This window comes from Neodiprion fabricii, chromosome 1 (genome assembly GCF_021155785.1).
Source record: "Neodiprion fabricii isolate iyNeoFabr1 chromosome 1, iyNeoFabr1.1, whole genome shotgun sequence".
In the NCBI taxonomy this organism is placed as follows: Eukaryota; Metazoa; Arthropoda; class Insecta; order Hymenoptera; family Diprionidae; genus Neodiprion; species Neodiprion fabricii.
The window spans coordinates 19,606,858-19,630,391 of record NC_060239.1 but is presented as its reverse complement, the minus strand read 5'-3'; the positions used below and the strand labels follow the sequence as shown (position 1 = coordinate 19,630,391).

Sequence of the window (23,534 nt, the reverse complement as noted above, 5' to 3'; positions counted from 1 at the left end):
AAAATAGTATGGCGGAATTGTAGTGGTCATTGATATTATTGTTATGAATTTCGTACTTTCACAATATTCGTAAAAAAATCAGAATACTTAATTTTTTGTGCTGAGGAAGAAGAAGAGTCCTAAAATGCGGTCGAATTTTTATCTAAGATTCTACATTATAAAACATACTTTTTAAGGCCAGAACAAATATTTCTGGAATTATAGTTTTCGATTGATGAAAGCAGAAAATTATAAATTAATTCAAATATTTATTTCGTTAGGACATTTTTTTTCATCATATTCTTTCTTACGTCCTCCAGACCTTAGATTCTTTTTCCACACTTCTAAAGCTACTTTATATCATGTATCCTCTTCTTATCACCTCACTGTCTCAGATCCCATACCGCATCAGCAGAATGCTCCCGCTACTCCTGCACTGCAAGTAGACAGTCTTTCGCATCCTTCCCCCGTATACGCTACTCTCAAATCATCATTCATTCGGACGACATCTAAAAGACCTCTCTTCCTTTTTTTCTCCCTCGCGTCTTCTCATTGCACTTTCCATATCTTTGACAATAAATCAATTGTACTCAACCATTCAACTCCTCATAACTTCTTTTCACTTCCTCTGATTCTCTGTACGTGCGCGTAGTCGACGGGTTATGAACCCGAAATAGGCCGCGATAACATCGCGGCTGGGTATGGATGCGGTCATCGATAGCCGTTCATTGTGATCACTATCATCCACCCCGTAACATCATATTCAAACTACCAGCGAATATGGATGTTTTCGTAATCAATTTATCACACTTACATTTCATGTTCATTAGTGACGAGTATGTAAAAAGTTAGGATAATAATAAGAATTATCATTTTTTTTTTTTTTGTAATCTTTCAGAAGAAGGACCGTTCCGACACAAAAATGAATCATATAAATTCAGAATTATTTGTCCAAAAAATGAATTTGTGGCACTTTGACGGTCAGAATAAGTTAGGCATATCCGATACCACAACTCGCAATCCCCGGATAAAAACGCAGAAGGTGACTGTATCAGCCCGTATATGAGGCTTCACGTCCCATAGAAAAAAACTCTGTGAAACCGAGAATCGTGGGATTATTCTTTTGTAGAATCGAACTCTATACCTATAGCGATCTCTATAGAAACGAAACCTGCAGGAACGGTTCTTTCCACCCTCGAGAGCTAAAATAAGTTTAGCCTCACTTTTGTAGAAGTGAACTCCGTAAAACTGAACTCTGTTAACTCGAATTCTATAAAAATTATACCCTCTCATCTTTTGCAGTCTCGTGAATCAAGAGCTGATATTAATAGAATTAACTTCGCTTTACTAACCTACGACATATTAATTTTGGAAAAAAATTGTCAACGTAACGTTTGTTGACAGGGTGAGATGAGCTGGAATACCCCAAATATACAATGCATACGATAGATGTAGTACCTAGTCATTTATGAATAGAATCGACTCATTGAAGAATGTATTGAAAGTTGAGTTACCCTTAATTTGGTTTGAGCCAGTTGTAATGGATAAGTCACAGTAGTGGCGACAGTTTTTGCAATGGCTCCAATTACGAAGAACACAACAGCTGGTGGAGGCACTGTACCGAAATTTTTCGCAATTCGTCTCTTAATAGCCTCGTAGGTCATGAATTGTATAGCGGGATTCGAGACCAAAAGTAAACTCGGAAACGTCCCAGCCCACAGTTTTTGGATACCTTCCGTTTTCCAAATGTAGATGAGACCCTCTAAGATCCAAAATAAATGTTATTTCCCATTGGATTATTTCGTTGCTTTGTCGTATTGGAGAACATTGTATTCTTAAATGAACACGTCTTTAAAAAAAGGAATACAGAGGAGGGGAGGTTTACACATTGTGGTTCTAGCTGTTAATTGTGACGTACAAATGCGGGAGGAAAGTCTTGTGGTCATACCTCGCTCTTCTTCAAATCTGTTCAACCCAAATTTACGTTTGTCAGATTTCAAAATGTTTTGATTCGGTGAACCGTCACAGCTTACTTACAATCTGGAAATTTGAAGAAAAAAAAATTGTCGCGAACTTCTGGTTGATAGGAAAACTATGCTTCTCATATGTGAGAAATCACGATACTGTCAGAGAAAAAAAAATGTCCACTTGTCATTCAATTACTTTCTTAGGAGTGCACTGATATGCTGCAAAATCAAATAAATTCAATTGTACGTAGCATTCGGCAAAATACAAGCTGGTTACTTCAGGCTTGCTTGCTTTGAGCACTTATGAGACTTCAAAATTTGTTATAACAAAAAGTTTGTATCCGAAAATTCGATTTCAAAATTTTTATTTTTCTATAATGCTTGCCAATCTCATGTAATATGCAAAGTGGTAATTTATGAAGTATCAGCTCTGCAACTGCATAAGCCATCATGAAGAATATCATTCTTTTGTTTCTATGTATTGTACTGAAAACTTCTCAGGCCTGTATAAATCATGACTTGAACATTACGATTCATGACTTGTAGTCTAAGGTAGTCTAAGCTTCTCGAAAGACATTTTTTTTTTGCAACTCTAACGTAAAAATAGACGATTTTGGCCGCCTGCTTCAAATGAACAAACGACGCTATTTCTCAATGAATGACTCAATGACTCAATGGTCTCTCTGCCAGTGGACAAAAACTGTTTTTGCCCACTCGTGGGAAAAATGGTTCGCCATTACCCAACATGCAAGACAATCATTGTGAAATACCGTCTTTTGTGTATTATTGAGGTAACCCTTGCTGTTTTGAGAAGAAAGTGTCGAGAAGTGCACAATGATTGTCAGTTTAACGTTAATATTAAATTCTTTATTCTTGACTAGCTCTTAGGTTGGATCCTGAGCGACTGACGCGCGATCGCCACCCAAGTCAGTTTGCCACACAAATCGTCTATTCTTAGATTTTTGTTGTGAAAAATGTCATGTGCAACTCGTGGAAAATGACGAGTCTGAGTGAGCGTGATAATGGACTCACTCACAATCGGAAATAAAATTTTCGAGGGTATAAACAGATTGTTTATTACAGTGGCTAACGTTTCGGTTGTGACAAGGTCGACCTTCCTCTGAGCCTTTCTCTGAGGGTATATACTTTTTTATGTAAATATTGGGATGTTTGTCCCACATAGCATCTGTCACATTCTATACAGTCTGTATGATACGCCACGTTAGCTGAATCTTTGGTTGGTATTTTATCTTTAAGAATCGAGAACAGTTTAGAATTAGTATTTAGATTTTACATACAACCCTTACACCTTGTTTATAAGTATTTTTTGAAGTTGTTCAGTTAATCCTTTGATGTAAGCGAGCACCAAAAAGGATTTGAAATTAGGCAGACTGTTAGTTTTAGCTTCCTCAGATTTAATTGCATTATAAAGCTTGTCTACTCTCATTTTCGGTACATTTCTGATGATTTAAGGTAAAGTTCAAACAATCTCAATGCTCTATCCACTAATCCAGACGCCGCACTTTTCTTATAAATAATTAGTTGATGAGATGAGAAATATAGGTCCCTACCAGACCATGTAGGTTTTCTATTCCAATCGATGACTAAAATGTTATTGCGTTTGATTACTAAGGTATCTAAGAAACTAAGTGCATTATTTACCTCTCGTTCAAAAGTAAATTTGAATTTATGGTGGACATTGTTACATTTTTTAACTAAGTTGCCTATGTTCGAAATTTATACTGCAGTCATAATATCGTGAACATATCTTTTGAAAAAAGTAATGGAGACTCGAACGTTGGTATAGCAGCTTTTTTTCAATTTTTCCATTACTAGGTTGGCTACATTTGAACTAATAGGTGAGTCCATCGCTATACTCTCTATTTGTTAGTAAACCTTCTTATTGAAAATGAGAAAGGTTGAATCGAGGCGTAACTTCACACCTTTTATGAACTCTTCCTTAGGTAAACATATGTTTTGTTCAATTTCATTCCACCTGTCATTGATACAGTCTAAGTCTAAAGTGACAGGTACGTTAATAAAAAGCGATGCCACATCCAGTGATATCAATATATGGTTGTCAGGCAACTTTTTGTTTCAGATGAATTCCGCAAATGATCAAGAATCTTTAGTGTGGAACTCAGATTTTCCCAAGATCTGTATTAAAGGTGATGCACAAGATTTTACTAATTTATAGGTAGACCCGCCAATGTTAGAAATAATCGGTCGATATGGTATGTTAACTTTGTGAATTGTAGGTAAGAAATATATGTTTAGTGATGTCGAACTCAATCTCTTTAAGCTTTTTTCTTGTATGTTAGATAGATATTTACATTTCACCTAATGATTGACTAAATCATTGTTTAATCTCTGGAAACTTTTTGTTCGATCTTTTTTCAAAAGTTTATCTGTACTTCTGTCCCTTAACATCGTAGTCACCTCGTTGAGATATACGTCAGTTTCGACCAAAACTGTTTTGTTACCTTGTCTGGTGTTGTATCCATTATTTCAGGATGTTGTTTCAAGAATTGTTTAGTTACGTTAAATTCATGTAAAGCTTTGTTTTGGTCTAAATTTAGTTGTGTATTATTCTGATGTGCTATGATTTTATCAGTCAATTTATTTAAAAATGTAAAATAATAGCAATATAAAATTTTCACTGCATAAAGATGTGATATCAGTTTAGCTAGTTTGACATCAGATATGCCATGCTCTCATCATGGCCACATAATTTCAGTTAAATTCAAAAATTTTGAAATTGTGAACAGATCAAATAAAGGTAAACTTGATATATAAAAACAAGTATATATAACTCGGTGAATGATAGTAGTTATTTTTTCATCGTAGATTATAAACTACATGTATATGATTTTGTCGCAGGCATATTTTGTTGATTTGTGATAAAACAAAGTCACTGTGTATATAATTGAGTTGCTTTTGTAATATTCGTTTTGAGAAAGTCTTGTTGAAAAATCTTATTTGTTATTTAAATCACTATAAATTGATTAGTTTTAATTATTTGTAATAATTCAACTCGACATTATAGACTACTTGACTCAGAAATGTTAGTTTTGTTTATTTCCATACGGGGGTCTCGACATTTCATGGGCCTGCCCATTAGTTAATAGCGTCTTAACTCGTAATTATGCTCGACCATAGTTTCGCATTATCGTTTTAACTCTAGTTTGAACTTGACATAAATAGTTTCAATAATTATTACCCACCTGGATCGTCTTTTTGCCTTTTTTTTACCGTTAAGACTTTTTTTGTAGTAACTTTAGTTTACGGTCCAAATTGCATAACTCCTTGTCCTCCTCGATCGAACGTCTTCTTTTCAATATCTCGAACTAACAATAAGTAAGAGCATATATATCATCCGTATGCACAACTCTCAAAAACCGACGCCTACGGCCGTCGAGACCCGTAATGAAGACGAGAAGTTATGACGCAGGAGACGAGCTCTGAACGTGATATCATATGGTGGCAAGTAGCGGTACTGCACTGTTAATCTCGAGAACGAGGAGTGAAATATAACAAACCACACACTCTGCATTGTTGAATCGCTGATTACAAATTTAGGGTGAAAATGCCAATATTCTTGCAATGAAGAACGAAAAATCCAATGGATTACCAGAACCAACAGAAGAGTTGGAAAATTTTTATCGTGACGTACTACTTTTTTTTTTATTTTCCTCAAGAGAGTGAAACAATGGATTTAATAAAAATCGCTATTACATAGAAAACTCGAAACGTCGTTTCCCTGTACCATCAAGGTGCACCTTGAAAATTTGGGGAAACGTTTAATAATAAAAGATACTTCATCACAAAATGGCAAAATTATGTTGAATTTCTCATTTGTCCTTCATGTTCAATATACATAGACGGCAATTGCATAAGACAGTAGTAGAAAAATATATTTTTATCTGTTTTCTATCATTTTTTCACAAATAAGGAAACAGAAGTGATGGGGATCCAATAAATTTTATTTCACGTTCCGTCGCGATCAAGATTGAAATGTTATCAAAGTTCTTGATTGAGGAGGGAATTCACGTATACCCATCTTGACTCGCATGAGGCTCTTAGAGGAGATATTTCTTTTTAAGAATGTAAAATTCTCACCGTAAAGTGTATCGAAGTTAGTCCTGTTGTGTTCGTGGTGAGATTCAATTCCTTTCATCTTTAGCCTTGTGTTGACGACCCACAGTGGAGTTGTCGTTAAAACGTTAATTATACCTGAGAGCAGGGTCAATTACAACATTAATTGGGAATTAGCATTTAGGTCAAATTTATATTCTGTCAAAGAACTATTTCTTTGGAAGTTGTTCGTGACCAGGTAGTTTTGTAGAATGAAAAATTCGTCGAATGCAGGAAGTTACTTCCTTCCATCATGGCGTTTAATTAACTTCTAAGCCGAAAAGGTTGTCTCTTATTTCCGAAAGATGGTCGGCGGAGCCCAACCGAATGGTTGATTTTACATGTTATATAAATTAAATTGTTTGACCTTCATTCGACGAATTTTTCATGCTACCAAAGAACTATTTCCACAGCACTGTCCTTACGGGAAAAACCCTCAAGTGTGGTGTGAATTCGCACCCTCAACTTTGTTCTTATTTGAATTTAGCATTATCTACGAGTTGGGGGTACTAATTTATACGCAAGTTGAGGGTTTTTTCCATGAGGATGGGGCCATTCGCCAGGACCTTTTTGATGTTTAGCTTTATATGCAATTTTTAATTTAACGACTGCATGCCAGGAGGATTCTTTAAATGTGAACGATTTGAACGACGATTTTCCGGCAGATAGGAAACCGAAGTTACTTCATACATGCAGTAAGTACCCTAGATGTAATTTCGGTTGCCTGTCTGCCGGCGATGCATGTTCGTATCGTCAACTTTCAAGGAATCTTTCTGCTATACATTATTCATTGGTCATTTTTTCTACTTTTATTCGGCCTGCTTGCCTGTAGTTCTCGATTGCATCGTAATTTTAGCGATTGCACAGTATTGAACGTAACCGAACATCATAGACTTTTTCGTATTCAAATCCCAGTACTAAATAAATCCCACATTGATGGTCGAGTCTTGTACACTCCCGAGATGGATTCTGACCGATGCAAGCCGACCAGTGTTGTCTGCTACCATCTATTTGACTTTTAGTCAAGTTTTAGTCGAGAAAGGTCAAGAAGGACTAGCAATTTTTTTGAAACGTTGTAATAAACCAAAATTGGTAGTCCTTCTTGACTCTACCCGACGAAAACGCTACTAACAGTCCTTTTGGGTCGCCAATCGTCAATTATTTATTTAACCTGCACATCCCGTGACATTGATAACCTGGAATCGGTCAGAATCAAATTTGGGAGATCTGCACTAAATCATTCTCTAGTTGTCGGTACACTGTTCTTCTGTAACTGCAATATTGATTCAATCCTATTGTTGTTACAATTTTGTAACCACGCGTTGAACATATATAATTGGAATTAGCATCTTTGTAGAAAGATTACGAAGACACGAATACAGACAAACCTCAACTGCCGTAAGGCACCAACGGTCAAGGTTAGAGAGTAAGGTACACACGATATTCTACATTACATGCCCAAAAATTTCAACCACGATTCTAGACCCCAAGTTCACGTTTTTGGATTTTTAGTGTATGTTTGTACTCATCATTTTTTCTCGTTTCATTCGTACTAGATAAATTAAGATCTGGAAAAGCCCCAAACTTTTGATTTAAATGTTGTAACTATAATCAAAGTCATTTCAAGAAATCCCCGCGCATACATTATAGACAGTCGAGGCTACTTCACATGGGAAAGTATTATTGGTAGATCATAAAATTATTCTGTTATCGGAATTCAATGTGATGAAAACTGTTATTATTATGATTATACGTATTTTGAAACATTAACGTTGCCGTCGTATAAAATTTTTGGGTCAAGGAGCATAAGAAACAAATTCGGCCGGCTCAAGTCTTGAAACATTTATTAACGATGTGGCAGCTATTTCGGAAGATTGGATCAGTCGTCAGCATTTTTAAAACTGTAATTTGGAACCATCATTAGAAATTGGCATCACAATTAATGATTTTCAAAGAGTGGTTAAAAATACTACTTTACCAGCGATTGAAGCCATAAGCAGATCATTTCCAGCATTCTGTCCCCTAGAGCTTCGCAAGATCTTGAGGCCGTGGAAAGTGTAAAAGTAGACAAAGTTACTGGCGCAGAGACTCTGAAGTACCGGTATCATTCCTCTGTACAATGTCGAGCTGTAAAGAACGTCCAGAATTTTTATAATCCACAATTTAGTACGAGTCTCAACCTGCGGAACAAACATCGTGGTGAAAAGAACTGCGGAGACTTTGGTGAGATTCCAAAAGTCTATCTGTTGACATTTCGCCTTCGTGACATACATACTATACGTATGCGCATATGTACGTTCTGTAAGGTACACTATAAGCGTAACATTAGCGACTGAAACACGCTGCCTATGGAAAATAAGTCGCATAATACAAGATTTATTTATCAAAAATATTCGTTGCGATTTAGCACCTAACGTTGCTCAATCTTTACTCTTTACTCGTTACTCTTTGTCAATATTCGAAACTCACACACTGAGTTTACCCATCTGGTGATTTATTGTGCGGAAGAGTGTTGTACCTTGGATGTTTTCAAATCGTTACACTTTTTTTTGCGGTGAACAGACCCTCACGAAAAACGTGTCAAGTATTCATATGTTTTCACAAATATTACTCACTTGAGGTTGTACTTTTCTATTTTGAAAAATGATAAACAGTCTATGGTTCCTGTATCTTGGACCATCCGCATTTTTTAGTATAACGCAGATTTAGATAGGCGGAATTTTTTTTCGTATTTTAGAAATTATTTCAAACTAATAATTGGTAGACGTAGATAAAAAGTTTATTTTGTAAAATTTCGTAGTGGCACTATCATAATTATGACTGTAACAATAGACTATAACAGGAGACTTTGCCGCATGTGAATGGTATACTTGACGAAAAAATAAATAAACTTTATTATCTCTTATAACATTATAAACAATCGTAAAATCTTGAACATGTTATAGAATAATTACTACGTCAGCACACTGCAGCAAATTCAAAAAATGTGATTTCAAAAGTCATTCAAAGTCACAATTAACATCAACTAACAGATCAATGAAGATTCACATTTACAACCTGTCGAATTCTTGATAGATGACACTTTTTCAATGGCTATATCACGGTTTAAGTAATCAGGTGTACTACAGCGTAGCTTTTTGGATGAACCAACAGAAATATTCCGTCAGTTGATGTCACAACAAGTGGTCGATTTTAAACCGTTAAAATATCTCGAAATCGGTTAGACGTTATAAGAATACACATGGAACGCACATGACGTCGACTGATACATGCGTGTTTATTTATTCTAATCGTATCTAATATTTGATAATAATTATAGCCTTATACTTGAATTGGAACATTTTATTATTCTTGCGAAATTTTAACCACCCACAATAACTTGACGGTCTTCGGTGATTCGAAAATACGGAATATTTATACAATAGATCAAAATGTTCCACCACGATTCGTAACGTGTAGTTCAGGTTATGTTATGTTGTGTAGGCACTGAACTTTAATGTACCTGGAACGTGCGTTTGCTATTCTAAGGTGTAGACAGGCAGCGAGCCGAGGGAATAGCGTCATGATGCAGTTTTGTCTCTGTCTTATGGCGTCGCGCATGCGTTCGTCGCTGTATTGTAAAGCATCTGCAAAAAATTAAGCCATCACCACGGTCAAAATATCTACGGTTCAGAAATACAGTGAATTGGCTCCTTACACTGTGGGTTATACTATGCCCGGAGGTCGGCCTAGGTACGTAATGCGATAATACGAAGAAAAAACTACACATGGCGCAATATCTGTCGATACGCTTCCTCTCTGTTATGGTAGCGTGTTCAGTGCAGTTGACCACGGTCAAACACTGTCTTCTATACATACGTAATCTTTCTTGATGTAATAGATAAAGTACAAAAATATTCCAAGAATTGTTTTGCAATATGTGCTCAATAGATACCTGCTTTCACATTTGCGACCAAAAAACTAATCTGAAAACATCCTGGGTTTGTATTATTACCATTGTATTTTGTAACAAACATAACGAATATTTTTTAGTATCTTGAATGATATTGTAAGGACTTGTAATCGCTTTGAGATTAGGATATGTACACCTATCTATTATTTCAAAAATAACGTAGGTTTAAGGGAACTTACAATCCTTCCTTTCTAATCAGCTCCCGAATAATGGTCACCGTGTTCTTAGCTTCACGGCCTTCTTCAACTGTAAACAAAAAAGAGATAAAGTACGCATTTTTCGGTAAGTCTCAACTGGATAAATTTTGTGATTTTTATCACAGAGTATGATAACATTACGTAGGTTCGATTTTCAGATTTTTAGTATGCATGGCTAAAAATTTCTCTTAAGAATCGGAATTATATTTCTTGCTGTCAAAGACATGGTAAGTTTTATTAATCAAGCATTAGTACTACTGTTCAAGTGAACTTGTCTTTAGTAAACATATAGAAGATGCCACTGTTAGTGCGCGCACTTGCTGTCAGGTAACTTACGCTTGATGACACAGTGCGTGAAATTGAGTAGTTTGAAAGTGCGCACGCACCAAAGAAAGCTTTAGTGTGTGAAATATCGCATTTCAATTATGCGTATGCACCAACGTTGAAATACAGTACTGTCCAGAAATGAGACACTTGGCACTTTCTACAGGCTTCGAAAATCCAATTTTCCTACCAGGTGTTGAAAAAAGTAGTTTATAAAGTGATATAACAGTAGGTATATTACGAGGGGGTAACCACTCGTGAAATTGTTGGAACAGTCGACTATGAAATACAATGAAATGCTTTTGAAATGGTATGGAATACTGTGAAATGCTGTGAAATGCGTATGATATGCTGTGAAATGCGTATGAAATATGTATGAAATGCTGTGAAATGCGTCTGAACAGCTTTTGAAATGGTACGAAATTTGTGTGATCCTGATCAAAATATTCTGAAAAAATTACTAATATTATGTTTCGATTGTAGAACACGGCCCCGTTTCAACTTTGGCGTAGCGCGGCTTCGTTGATTATTAATTAATTCATTTTATTATTTAATGTAATTAATAATGTAATTAATAATTTAAGTAATTAATCAACCGTCGGCGGCCAGAGGGAAAAGTCAAGCGCATGATCGAAAAATTCTGAAAAAAATCACCAACGTTGACTTTCGATTGTAGAACACCATTCAGGTTGAATTTCGGCGTAGCATGGCCGATTGTTTATTTATTAAATAAATAAAATTAATAATTAAAAAAAAATTAATAATTTTATTAAATAAATAAAAAAACAATTAAATAAATAATCGGACCGTGCTACGCGAAAATTTAACCTGCATAGTGTTCTACAACCGAAAGACAATATTTTTCTAATGAACAATATATTTCGTGAACTAAATTGTGTTTTTTTTCTTTGAGTTTTCTTTCTTCAAATTGAGATCATATCACCAATATCAATTGTGGATGACGAAAAATCGCGTGAAACTGTATGCGGTGACATGAAATGCATGTGAAGTTCTATGAAATGCCTGTAAAATTCCATGAAATACCATGAAATTCTATGAAATACCATGAAATACTTGTGAAATGTGAAATGCTTGGGACACGATATTTTCGAGTAGTTACCCCCTCGGTGTATTATGTGTCAATCGGGAAACTGAGCTGATATTTGAACGACTGTGATCAGATATCGCCCATTCGCACGTGCAACACATAATATTTTTCTGTAATAACTTTATGAAAACTTCGATTTGAGAAGCACCTTCGCCAATTAACTGTTTTGTTGTGTTGCTTGTAATTTCGTCACTATCAAAGATTAGCAGTTTCCTAATATTGAATGAGCTAATTGCTAACTAGCAAACAAAAATGATTCAATTGTGAAGTTTTTAATTTTTGCCTGATCACTTTTACTGATTTTTTTCTGCACGACAAAGTTTTTTACAAAATATTATTAAAACTCGAATTTGTCGTTATGTGGGAACAATTTCACGAAGTATGCGGGAATACAAATTTTGCACTTCACGGGCCTTTCATGTCATTTGACTCATATGTACGTACACTTGGGGACAATGAATCTGAGACGGCTAATTTTTTACACTAGACAGTTACATTGGCAACACCAAGGGATTGGTCACTTAAGGAATCATTGAACCATCTCATCCGAAATCAGACAGGGAATCGCTAGAAGTCGCTAGAAATCGCTCGAATCGCATGATTCCTGATTTCCTCGCGATTTCTCAAAATGTATAGGAAATCATGGGAAATCACCAAAAAAATCATGTGATTTCGGGAATCACTGGGAATCACTCATCCACTCTCCAACTAAGCAAGCATTTGTATGCATTTATCCAACGTCTATGTATATAGATACATTTTGACTATGTAAAACTGAAAACCCGTTCAAACGTGGCGCGGGCAGAGATCAGAGACTTTGTTCGTAAAACACCAGTTGACGTTTGTTCGTAACAGCGAGCGTCTCGGCGAGCGCAACAGAGTTACGCGGGTGTTTCTTTATAGCTCGTAAATCGTAACCTATCTCTTTTATATTATACGCATTTTGACGTATATTTGTATTATAAGAACAGTTTTGAGTCAATATTATTGGTAAGTATTTAAATATTTCTACTTTGTTATAAAATTAAATATTGCATAGTAAGTAAATTCAAGGGATATTAGGTTTATAAGTTTAAAATATTTAACAATAAAATTCTTGTGAGAAATACCAATTATTCAGTTTACGTTTTGTCTCGGTGATTTTTTTTCTTTTTAGATTAATTATGGAAATTGAATAATAATTCGAAAAAATTTCTCCTCGTGGATAATTTTTCTACCGGTTAAGCTGTTTATAGTACTCGTAGCAATTTTTTTATAAATCACATTTGAGTACGGAAATCATATTTTGTTTGTCAAAAGTACTTTTTTCAATTGGTTCTCAGCGAATTGAAGCCCTAAGTGTAATAAAAAAATGGAAGACGAGGAAAAGTGAGAAGAAAAGAGGAAACGCGATAGCGCTTCATTTCAAGACAACACAGAGCAACTTTCCCGCTCAGATTACTTTTCGAAATTATTAGAAGCTGAATAGTTGTCAGTGATTCCTCCTTACGTTGAAAATATTCTACGCTTGAATAATTTTCTCATCCCAATGGCATGTCGTCACATTTTTGAGGATAGAATCAGGGATACGAAAAATTTAGCTCGAGATAATATGCAATTGTTCTTGAAACAAGAGGACCAACGAGAAAATTTTTATCACAGCTACCACACTTGTCCATCCAAAGTATCGATTCGTCATGGGAGACAAGCATTTACTTCTGGAACTCGCCAAAATTGTGGAATAGAAACCCATGGAATTTTGGAAAATACCGGAAAGTCCTATTGCTCCGCAACAAAAACGTCCTATTTAAAAATTATTTGCTTCGTCAACGACATCCAGCTTGAATTCTCGAGCGAATTCTTCAGAGCAGAAAGAAAAAGGTGATACTGAGAAAGAGCGGAAAACTTTATCGAAAGTGGTGAAAATAATTTTGGAGAACGGCGATGGAGAAAATATTGAGAACAATACTGAGGAAATTTCTGTACGAGATCTTGATATTCGAGTCTCAGTGAGTGAGAGTTATGGAGAAGATGGCTTTCCAAAGTCGTACACTTACCAGGCAAAGATCAAATATCCTGAGTGTTCATTTGTACGAAATTCACAAAATGTGGACACATTGGAGGAAAGGGATCAAATCGGGTTCTATCATATTTTCGGAGACATGTGAAAACTCATAGAAACGTTGCAACTGAGAGATCTAGAAAACGAAAAAACATTTCTATCGTAGAGATCCTTCGAGCATCCAAATGCAATACATCAAAAGAATCAAACACTGTCGACGTTGTATCAAATCCAACTGAGGAAAGACTGCCAAACCACAAAATGTCTGAGTTCATCCTAATCTCACATTCACCAGAAAAAGGCGAGGAAAAAGGTCAAGAAGGAATGGACGCCATCGAAACATCCGAGGAAACGTCGAAAATACTATCATTTACAATTAGTAATGCATCTGGGAATAAATCAGGTAAATTGTTTTATTTATTCAACGGTTTTTCGTTTTTATTATATAACTATTCAATTATTTTTTAAATTTAGGAGATGAAATGTATGAATCGACCATCATCGCAGGTACAGCTTAGGGGACGAATTTGACGTCGTTAGATTCTCCATCAACTTCAGCAGAATTCATTTCCAGTTCTTTCAATATTCTCTATGATCAGAAGAAATTGTGGAAGTCTTAAGACGAGATAGTCATCAGACGGACAAAACTGTCTCGATAAAAACATCTCAATAAAAGTTGGTAAAGGAAAGTACTCAAGGATTTATCGTAATATTAAAAAATTGCATTCATCAGTAGACTCGACTCAAACTCGAATAACTGCTTTTTATCCAGTTTTGACTCAAGTTCAATTACTAATCGAAAAAAACAAAAATTTAAGTGATACGTTTTTGACCGAATTTTGTCAAATCACAAAAGGTGTTGAAAACGAGCAAATAAATACTGAATTTCTTACGAAATTATTTGAGAGTGCTGAAAAACAATGCAAGACAAAAGTTCAAGGTAGAAGACATGATGAAATATTGAACCTTTTCTGTACTTACGTATTCACTATAGGTGGTAGAATGTTATATGAAACACTTGACGCTAATTTACCGATACCATCTCTGTGAACAATCACTAGAGTAATGTCTGAAAATAGATGTAATATTATAGAAGGTGCGGTGCGAGCGAAAGAGTTGAAGGAATTCCTAATTTCAAGAAATTTAACATTGACCGTTTAGTTGGGCGAAGATGCGACTCGCATCACAGGACGTATATAATATGGCAGTATTTCCAATCAGTTTGTCGGTTTCGTATTACCGTTAAATAAACGAGGGCTACCGATTTCAGGTGTTACGAAGCCACCTCTGCTCGGAAGATACAAGAAAGCTTTGAGATTGGCACTATATCTAGTTTAGCATATGTAATAATTGCTCAATCTCTAACACATAGTGCCCCAACTTTTTTTCTTTGTTTATTCGGCATAAACAATAAGTTCTCTTACGATGATGTCCCGAAACGATGGGCATATATTGTTGAATGTTTGCAAAAAGAGGGGATCACAGTACTTGGCTTACCTTATGATGGTGATCCAAGGTTGTTGAAGGGAATGCGTATAAAAAGTCAGTTACTCAGCTGGAATGAGTAAGAATCGAGAAAATGAGGGGTGCTTGTTACCGAAGTAATACAGATGATATCAGGAAGATAGAAAACGCCAAAAAGATTTTGAGGATATCGATACTGACGATGAAGCGGTAGATAACGATATAAAAACAGATCAAGAGAATGATCAACAAGAACTATGTGAGGATTTAAGCACTCTCTCAATTGTACAAGGTGGTCTGGATTTGAAAACTTACGAAAAATCTCGAGAAAAATCCAACTTCATTCGAGGAGTCCTTTCGTTGTAGTCAGAGATGAGAGGAAGAATGAGTTAGCAGTAAGAAAATCGTCCCTTTGTTGGTTATTTAATACAAATTCATTTAGTTTAAGCAGTGATCGGTTACAGAGAGTTCGAGATTCTGAGTCAACAAAAAATTGTATAAAGAAACGAACGAATAGTAATGTTAATGATGAAAGTATTGTTTTCATCAAAGTTTGTGATGAAATTCATATCGGTAAATGATGTCTATTTAAGAAGTAAAATAGTTTTAAGTGTTTTGTTGGACTCATTTCAAGTTTTACTTATTCAGAAGGAAAGACATTGAAGAGTCACGAGTACTCTAGTTCCTATGTGATATTTCACAAGATTTTTTTGAATTTTTTCAGCCTTTAGAAATCGGGGGTTGTTGGCAGTTTCTAGTGTTTAAATCATACTTCAGATATGCTGGTTAGAAAAATTCTGAAAAAATGCTATTGCGTATTTCGTCATGTACTTTCACAAAAAAATCTTGATTGATACTCTAATTGACCATGCCGATGAGTTGTCCAGAATTTACTATTTTCATGTTTTCGAATTTCACTCTTGCCTCTTGCATTAACTTTCCGCGTACCTATAATCCGAATCTGTTGTGACGCGAGTGAGGTAGATTTTATTTGCTGTAGTTGTGTTTCCGAATTTAACTTTGCATTATTTGTCAACCTTGACATAATTATAGTAGGAATTATTTCGCGTCGCGTGCTAAACTGTAGATACGTAAGTTTGGTTGTCAGAAACTAGGTCCTCTTTCTGAGTAATCTCGGGAAACGAAGTGACGCAAGGTATAAACTGGTATTGTGTTATCATGCCGGCTCGCGCCCGCGCGTATCCCTCACCGACACCGGTCGTCCAGCGTGCGTTGTTTGCTAGGTCGCCCACGTATTCTATGAGGCTATTATCTGTTTGATTTATCGATTATTTTGTGGTAAGCTCATGTCGCACACCTTACCTAGATTTTAATCAGCTACTAAGTCTTCTTGTTACCGATTTTAAGAAATAATCAGAGCTCACGTCGCTCTGCGCCTTATACACCGCGTTCGATATTCCTATCGGTTATTTCTCTTCTCTTCCGTGTTTGGATTGGGTTCAACGTTCAATCGTTATTCTGTATCGCATCGAGTTATTTGGCCTGGTATATAGCTGTCTATCCGTCTCCTTATATGTGATACCTCGCTAGGTCTTAGATTCTCGTAGCTTTAAGGGTGATGTCGCAAATCGTCAATTATGATTTAACCCCTTCCCCTATTTAGCATATACTCTATGTTTGTTATTGCAAGAAATTCCCTCGGATCTAGGTATGTCGCGTTGTAGGGTCTAATATTATTACAGTATTCCTTTTGTGTTAAGCGTTTCGTTCATGTAGAGTTTACGGCGAACCGTTTGTATCGCTTCTAATACTCTAGCCATGGAGACTAGAGGTAAGGAGGCTGAACGCAATGCTGGCAAAATGGACTGGGAAAGTGATGAACAATCCGCGGATTTTACCCGCCTGGCAGCGCTACCAAAACCGATCTCACGTATGTATCCTATTCGTAACCAGGCGCTGGTATCGCTTGCGGATACATCCCGAACTACAAGATCTTTCATCGCTTTCACGATCCACTTTTCGACGATTCCGCCATATGCGTTCGGCCTCCTTACCTCTAGTCTCTATGACTCTAGCGTTGCGTTTGTTTCCGTTTGAAATTAATTACTGTTGAGTGGTTTTTGTAAGAGCCGAGAAACTTCGAGACCCCGTTCTATTTCCTCCGAAAAAATCGAGTAATATTTATCGCCCCTCCCCATTTGGGATTTATAAAAGTGTGGCTAAACCTTTCCCTCCCGGCCTACCTACGTTCTCCTCTGTCAAATACTGAGCTACCGAGTCACCTTTCCCTTCCCGTATTGCTTACTTCCTTTTCCGTTAGTTACCTGGCGCTTAACCTCAATTTTCTTTAGTATTCGAATGTTATCGTTACACAAGTAGTGATTGGGGGTTACAAAATACAAATCATATTACATGTTGCGTACGCCATCAGTCGTCATTCTGCCTATATAGTTAGCAAACCTGTAATAACCACACTCAATAGAGAACCCTCGTTCAGTCGTCTCATTAATATAATTGCAACTTTTCTCACAGTTCTGGTTTGTGGAGAAATTTCTAAATTTGAAAATTAAAAACTAGTATGCGGACAAACGTCAACGATTTTTTGTCTATTCTATCATACGTTGATAAACAGTTGTGCAATCATTTATCATGCCACAGAAATGAAAACTGATGTACGACTGTACAAAAATCTATGGTTCAATTACTGATAACATTGAAAATTCATCAAATTTTCTTATTCTGGAATGGCAATGATGAAATTTACAAGCTAAATAACGAAACATTTTGGAAAATGAAAAACAAAGAAAAAATACATTATGCAGGAGGATCCATTAAAGTTGACACAACACAATATCCTAAGAACAACATATTTTAGAAAAAAATGTATGGAATAAAAGTCTCCTAGTTCAAAAGGGGAAAAACATTGTGCTACCGTACTTTTTATTTGGTGGTGCTTTACAAGGTCATTTGGAGGTCAGGGTTGTTGTTTTTTTTTTTTTTTTATTACTAAGAACGTATACTTTTGTTTACAGATTTGCATTTTATAGGAAAAAATAAAAAACTTCAAACGCATATTATTTTTTCTTTCTCTACAATTAATTTAAAAGAAAATAATAATGAATCTGAAATTAATCTAAAATTAATAAAATCGGTATACTATAAAACAGTAATCGATGAAATAATTATAATTCAATACATGCTCATAATTATGCCCGATAATTTGAATACACTTTTTAAGACGAATTATAAAAGATGCATGACAGCGTATTAAATGTCCTCTGGAGTAGTTAGTGTCGTAGTATCAACTCTTTTCGGAAGTAGCCGCATAAAAAAATCACGACGTGTAAGATCTGGTGACCTAACAGTCTAATGTACCGGTACGCTCTGTCACTCCAGTGATTGTTATTAATCATGATTCAATATCTGTCTATATAACTTTGAATACTGATTGTGAGCCGGAAAAGTATCATTCTGAAACCACATACTTCAACTTGTTTCAAAATCCAAATCTTTAGTCAGTCCCGGCAATTGTTGATCTGAAAAACGTTAGTATGTTTGTTCTCCATCCAATGTATCATTGATGAAGAAAGCACCAATTGATTTCTCATCAATAATTCCGCACCATAAGTTTACATACTTACTATCTATTGTAATTATTTTCAAATATCGTGGAAAATTAATGTCGTAGAAAAAAGAATTTGGGATATAAGTTTTTTTTCTTTATTTTTATGTGTTCCGTCCTCCAGACCGCAAATTTTTTTCCACAGCCTTATAGTCACTTTAAGTCCTGCGTCCTCTTCTTATCTTCACCGAGTCAGCAGATACATCTCTAAGCTGCAACTAACGAGTCTCCTATCTTCTCTACACTCGTCACTTTCATACTTGCTTTCGCACAAGTCACTCATAAGTATATCTTGTCATGCCAATCCAAGTTCCTTCCCTCAAATCGACTCCTTCACATTGATCACTGTTACAATTCAACTACTATACCTTCAACAACAAATCAACTGTACCATTCAGATCGTCTACCTCCCTTAAAACCGATACTTCCCTTCTGCTACCCTTTCTTGCATTGGGAGTAGTGACACGTAAGTGCATAAACGACGTGTATAAACCCTAAAGTAGCCAAATAACACCTTGGCTGGACGTAGAGTAGGTTTCGGTAGCCGCTCACTAAATCCTATGGCTGTCACCATATTTCCTGACATATAATTCACTTGAAATTTTGCATGCACGGGCTTCTGGGATCGCTTATTACGAATCTGAACTTGAAATTTGAAAAATTAAATCGGTGGATCCAATATGGCTGTTACGGGGTAGATTGCGTAGGCTCCGATGAGCGGTAATCGGGGCTTACTCCACGCCCAGCCAAGGTGTTATTTGGCTATTGTAGGGTCCGTTCACGTCGACTATGCACTCGCGTGCTACTACTCCCAATGCAGGAAGGGAATGGAATAGAAAGGGATCGGTATTAAGGGAAGGTAAACGATTTAAAGTATATGATTGTTTATTAGTGGTCAATGCAACGGAGTCGGTCAAGGGAAAAAGGGTATGGTCTTGGTTTAGAGGGATAGGTGTCTTGCTTGAGTGCTGGGATGGATCTGCCCGCTTCTGCCGGATGTAGCAGGCGAGCTAGCCGCGAGTTACAGGAGAACCTGCTGACTCGCGAACGATAAGGGTAGACTACAGAGCGTAAGGTAACTAAGAGCGTGGGAAAGGAATATGAAGTCTGGAGGACGTAACATGGCGAACAAACAAGAAGAAAAATTTTGAAAATAATCTATAAAATTTTTTGGTGTGTATTAAGTTTGTGTAAAAATTAGCATTCGGATGTTCTTGGTAAATTAGGAGAACATGCTTTTTTTAGGGAATAAATACGAATTTCGACTATTTGGTTACATGTACCATTTTTTCAGTATATAAATAAATAAATTAGATTCTTTTCTTAGGCTTGGAAATATTTCAGGGACCATGTGGAACTAAAAAACTCGGCAGTTGTTACCAAAAAATCAATTATAATAAATAAAAAGATGCAAAACAAAAGGGTGGTTTAAAGGGTTCAGTGAAAAAGGTCAATTATAGCAAAACAAGGGGTAATTAGCTAATCAGCAGACAAATACACGAAGATTTTCGATATAGATCCGATGTTTTTGGGATGTACGCGAGATTTTTAAATTAGTAGACACTATGACTCTTCCACTTGTTGCTGTGCCGGATTTAGGGAGCAGGGGGCCCTGGGCAGCACAGTTGTGGAGGCCCACAATCCTGTACGAATGTCCATCGTACCTAACCAAATTTTTCTCTATATCCACAAATATTAAACCTACGAAAATGGGACTTTACCAAAATTCATTTTTAAGATCTCAATACCAATATTAGCGAAAATGGTTGAAATTGAAAACAGATTTTTTCACTTATAATTATTATATTACACACATAATATACATATTATAGGCATATAATACCTTTATAGAGAATGGTTGCAGGTCTCAAGGACCAGGCACCTTCCGTGATTCGCGATAAGCAAAATTGTCTATCAACTGGTGAAAGTCCATTTCCTGCAAAATGTCGTTTTCGATACTCATAATGGTCAAATTGTTCAGTCGGTCCTGTGTCATGGTGGTACGAAGTTTATTCTTTATGTATTTCAGTTTAGAAAATGAACGCTCTCCACTACAGTTTGCTACTACAAGAACTAGATACATTCGCAATGCAATTTCAACGTTAGGAAACGTATCTTTGATCCCCTTATCGAGTAACAATCCATATGGGTACTGTTCGTTACTTATATTATCCCCTCTCTCATCTTTGTAGAATTTACTAAACTCAACGAATTGAATAAGTTGGTTGCCGAGGCATTGGTCCAGATCATCCTCGTGAATGTTTACGGTGCGCATCGCCGCATCTTGAATCTCTTCGTGGCTAAGACAGTACAGCTGACTGAAGAATCCAAATCGAGAAGTCACTTGCTCATAGGCAGAGATTCGCTGCGTCAAGGCAGTAAGAAAGTTGTCGATGAGCGGTATGAAATGTTCAATCCGAAATTTTTCTGAAACCGTTAGCTCAACTTCCGACGCTTGGCCATAATCCAGTGAATTAAGGCGTACATTAATGCGACGTTGACGAGCTTGAATGTATGTTGCTATTCCAGATAGGCTGACATCGCGCTGCTCGTATTCGTTGAAGCACTCACGTTTGGCCTGAACAAAACTCTTTACCGATTTCATACACGCAACGGCCGTATTCAAATCAAGTTTTGGGTCTTGTAGGACTAAACTTGTGCCATTCACCCCATCCAGACGCTCATGTCAGAAAATTGAGTATATAGCATTCTCTAATGTACACATCCGCTCGTATAGACTGTTTGCATTAGAAAGCGATCTAGACGTTTGTTACGGATCGTCAGCAATTTTAGCCAGGGTATCCCGATTTTGAGGAAAGCCTTTCACAAATGCTTTTATGGCATCAGCCCTGCACGACCAGCGTGTTGTCGTTATCCATTTCGGCACGTGGGTCTGAATGCTAGTTGATTAAAGGGAAGCAACCAATACCTGATATCGGTTGGTTGATGCAGTGAAAAATGCATAAATCTACTCAAGAAAATCAAAAAAGGTGACTGTTGCTAAACAGCATTCAGCCGCTGCTAGCCCGACCAAGTTCAATGAGTGCCCTGCACAAGGTATATATGCCGCTAAACGATTCTCTGACATTACTAACGCTTGCAAGCTGTTATATCTTCCACTCATGGCTGATGCATTGTCGTAGGATTGCCCACGACAATCTTTTATGTCAATTCCATGCTCCTTATAAAATCTTACTAAACTGTTGATCATATCCTGTGCTTTATGGCCTTGATTAGGCATGAACTCAACAAACCGTTCAACTGGAGTTGCAGTTTTGATACATGAAATAATTTCATTGAACACTTGGTCTCCCATAAGTTGTATAAGTTCTTCGCAAATTGTTGGTGACGAATAATTTGTGTGGCCACATCTTGGATTACCGTGTTTTTGCATATGTTGTCTAAGAAAATCGTCGTACTCGGCTAGAAGCTCCAATAAACCGGAGATAATTTCCATTATAGGCGGATCCAAGTATCCCATTCTCTCCACGGAACGATAGTCCACGTTCAGATGAAAATTTAATTACACTACGCCAGTATTTCGGTGCCTGTTCCGCTTGTTGTGTAGCCTCGAAGTTTATCCGCCCTGTGTCTTTTGAACGTTGTACAAAAGCTATGACAGCATTGAAGTGATTCTTAGATTGTTCGTGATCTTCCAGCCGACTACCAGCATGCTTCCAATCGCAGAAACTACCGTGGGTGAATTTTGAGTGCGTTGAAGCTACAAGCTTAAACACGAAGCAGTAAATCCTTCCATTCACAGGCGAAAAACATAACCATGACCGCTTGATAGTTTCTCCATTATGATTCTTTCGCTCAAGCATACCCAGTTGGCATCTACGAACACGATCGCCTTCAATATTCTGTTCCACAGAGCGTGATTTTAATGAGTCATCATCATAGTGTTGGTGTTGTAAACATGAACAATCACTTTCAGCCCAGGAATTGACCATTTCTGCCGATGTATGTTCAGGCCATAGGTCATCCGTCTCGGTACCGTTTGGTTTTGGCACAATAACTCTCGCATCTGCTTGCAAATCGATCAAGTCACACTCGGAGGCGTCTTCAGCAACGGAGTCTTTATCCGCAGGAATTGTTTGGTCATTTTGTAGCATTCGCTCACAACGATTTTCTCGAACGATACGAAGCCGGACTGGTATAAACTCCGATATGCTACGTGTTTTTGCAAGCACTTGTTCTGTCTTTTCGTCTTGCTCTTTGGCTAACTTCCGTTTTTGTGCTCCACTTTTGAATGCACGAGGGGTCTTATGCCGATCTGTGCTGGTGCTAATTGTGAATACTTCTTGCGAAGAAAGTAACGTAACAAAATATACGAAATTGATTTTGGTTATTGGTAATCAAAAATGTATCGAAATTGCAACTTTGTTGACGAGGTCAGCTGCTACTTAGACATCATGACCTGCGTGTTGGCAAAATTTTTCTTCATCCCAATATAATTTTTTTTGTACATAGGGTAATCTACACTATTACTATCACAAAGTAGAATATATCTTCTTAAGCTTGCACGATGCTGGCTGCGCGCTTTGCATACTTCATAAACAATCTTGAATAATAGGTGTGGTGTCAACATGACACATGTAATGAACTGGTCCGAATTAGACACTGCTGCGTTACCTCGAAGTCACGCTAGACAGCGCTATGAATATACGTTCTAGGTCTCCATGTTAGCTCCGCCGACCGTACGTAGTGATGGAGTAACAATATGTTTTGGGTCACGGGTGGCCTCGGTGGAGTACATGCAAATGTGCATCGTGAGAATTCACT

The 23,534-nt window shown here is 36.8% G+C and overlaps 1 protein-coding gene across 5 annotated transcripts in view; it reads right to left on the bottom strand.

Annotated features, from left to right (window-relative positions):
* LOC124185669 (peroxisomal membrane protein PMP34) overlaps positions 1-23,534 on the bottom strand; it is a 31,347-nt gene that overhangs the window by 5,041 nt on the left and 2,772 nt on the right. For 4 of the 5 annotated variants that reach the window (XM_046576660.1, XM_046576670.1, XM_046576651.1 and 1 more), the window contains 4 exons: positions 10,212-10,278; positions 8,059-8,207; positions 6,066-6,179; positions 1,494-1,741 (listed from right to left, as the gene is read on the bottom strand). In XM_046576660.1, the coding sequence (XP_046432616.1) occupies positions 1,494-1,741; positions 6,066-6,179; positions 8,059-8,207; positions 10,212-10,278 (578 nt within the window). Of the gene's footprint in view, positions 1-7; positions 1,072-1,493; positions 1,742-6,065; positions 6,180-8,058; positions 8,208-10,211; positions 10,279-23,534 lie in introns of those variants that run through there. The other variant, XM_046576687.1, reaches the window with a different exon arrangement.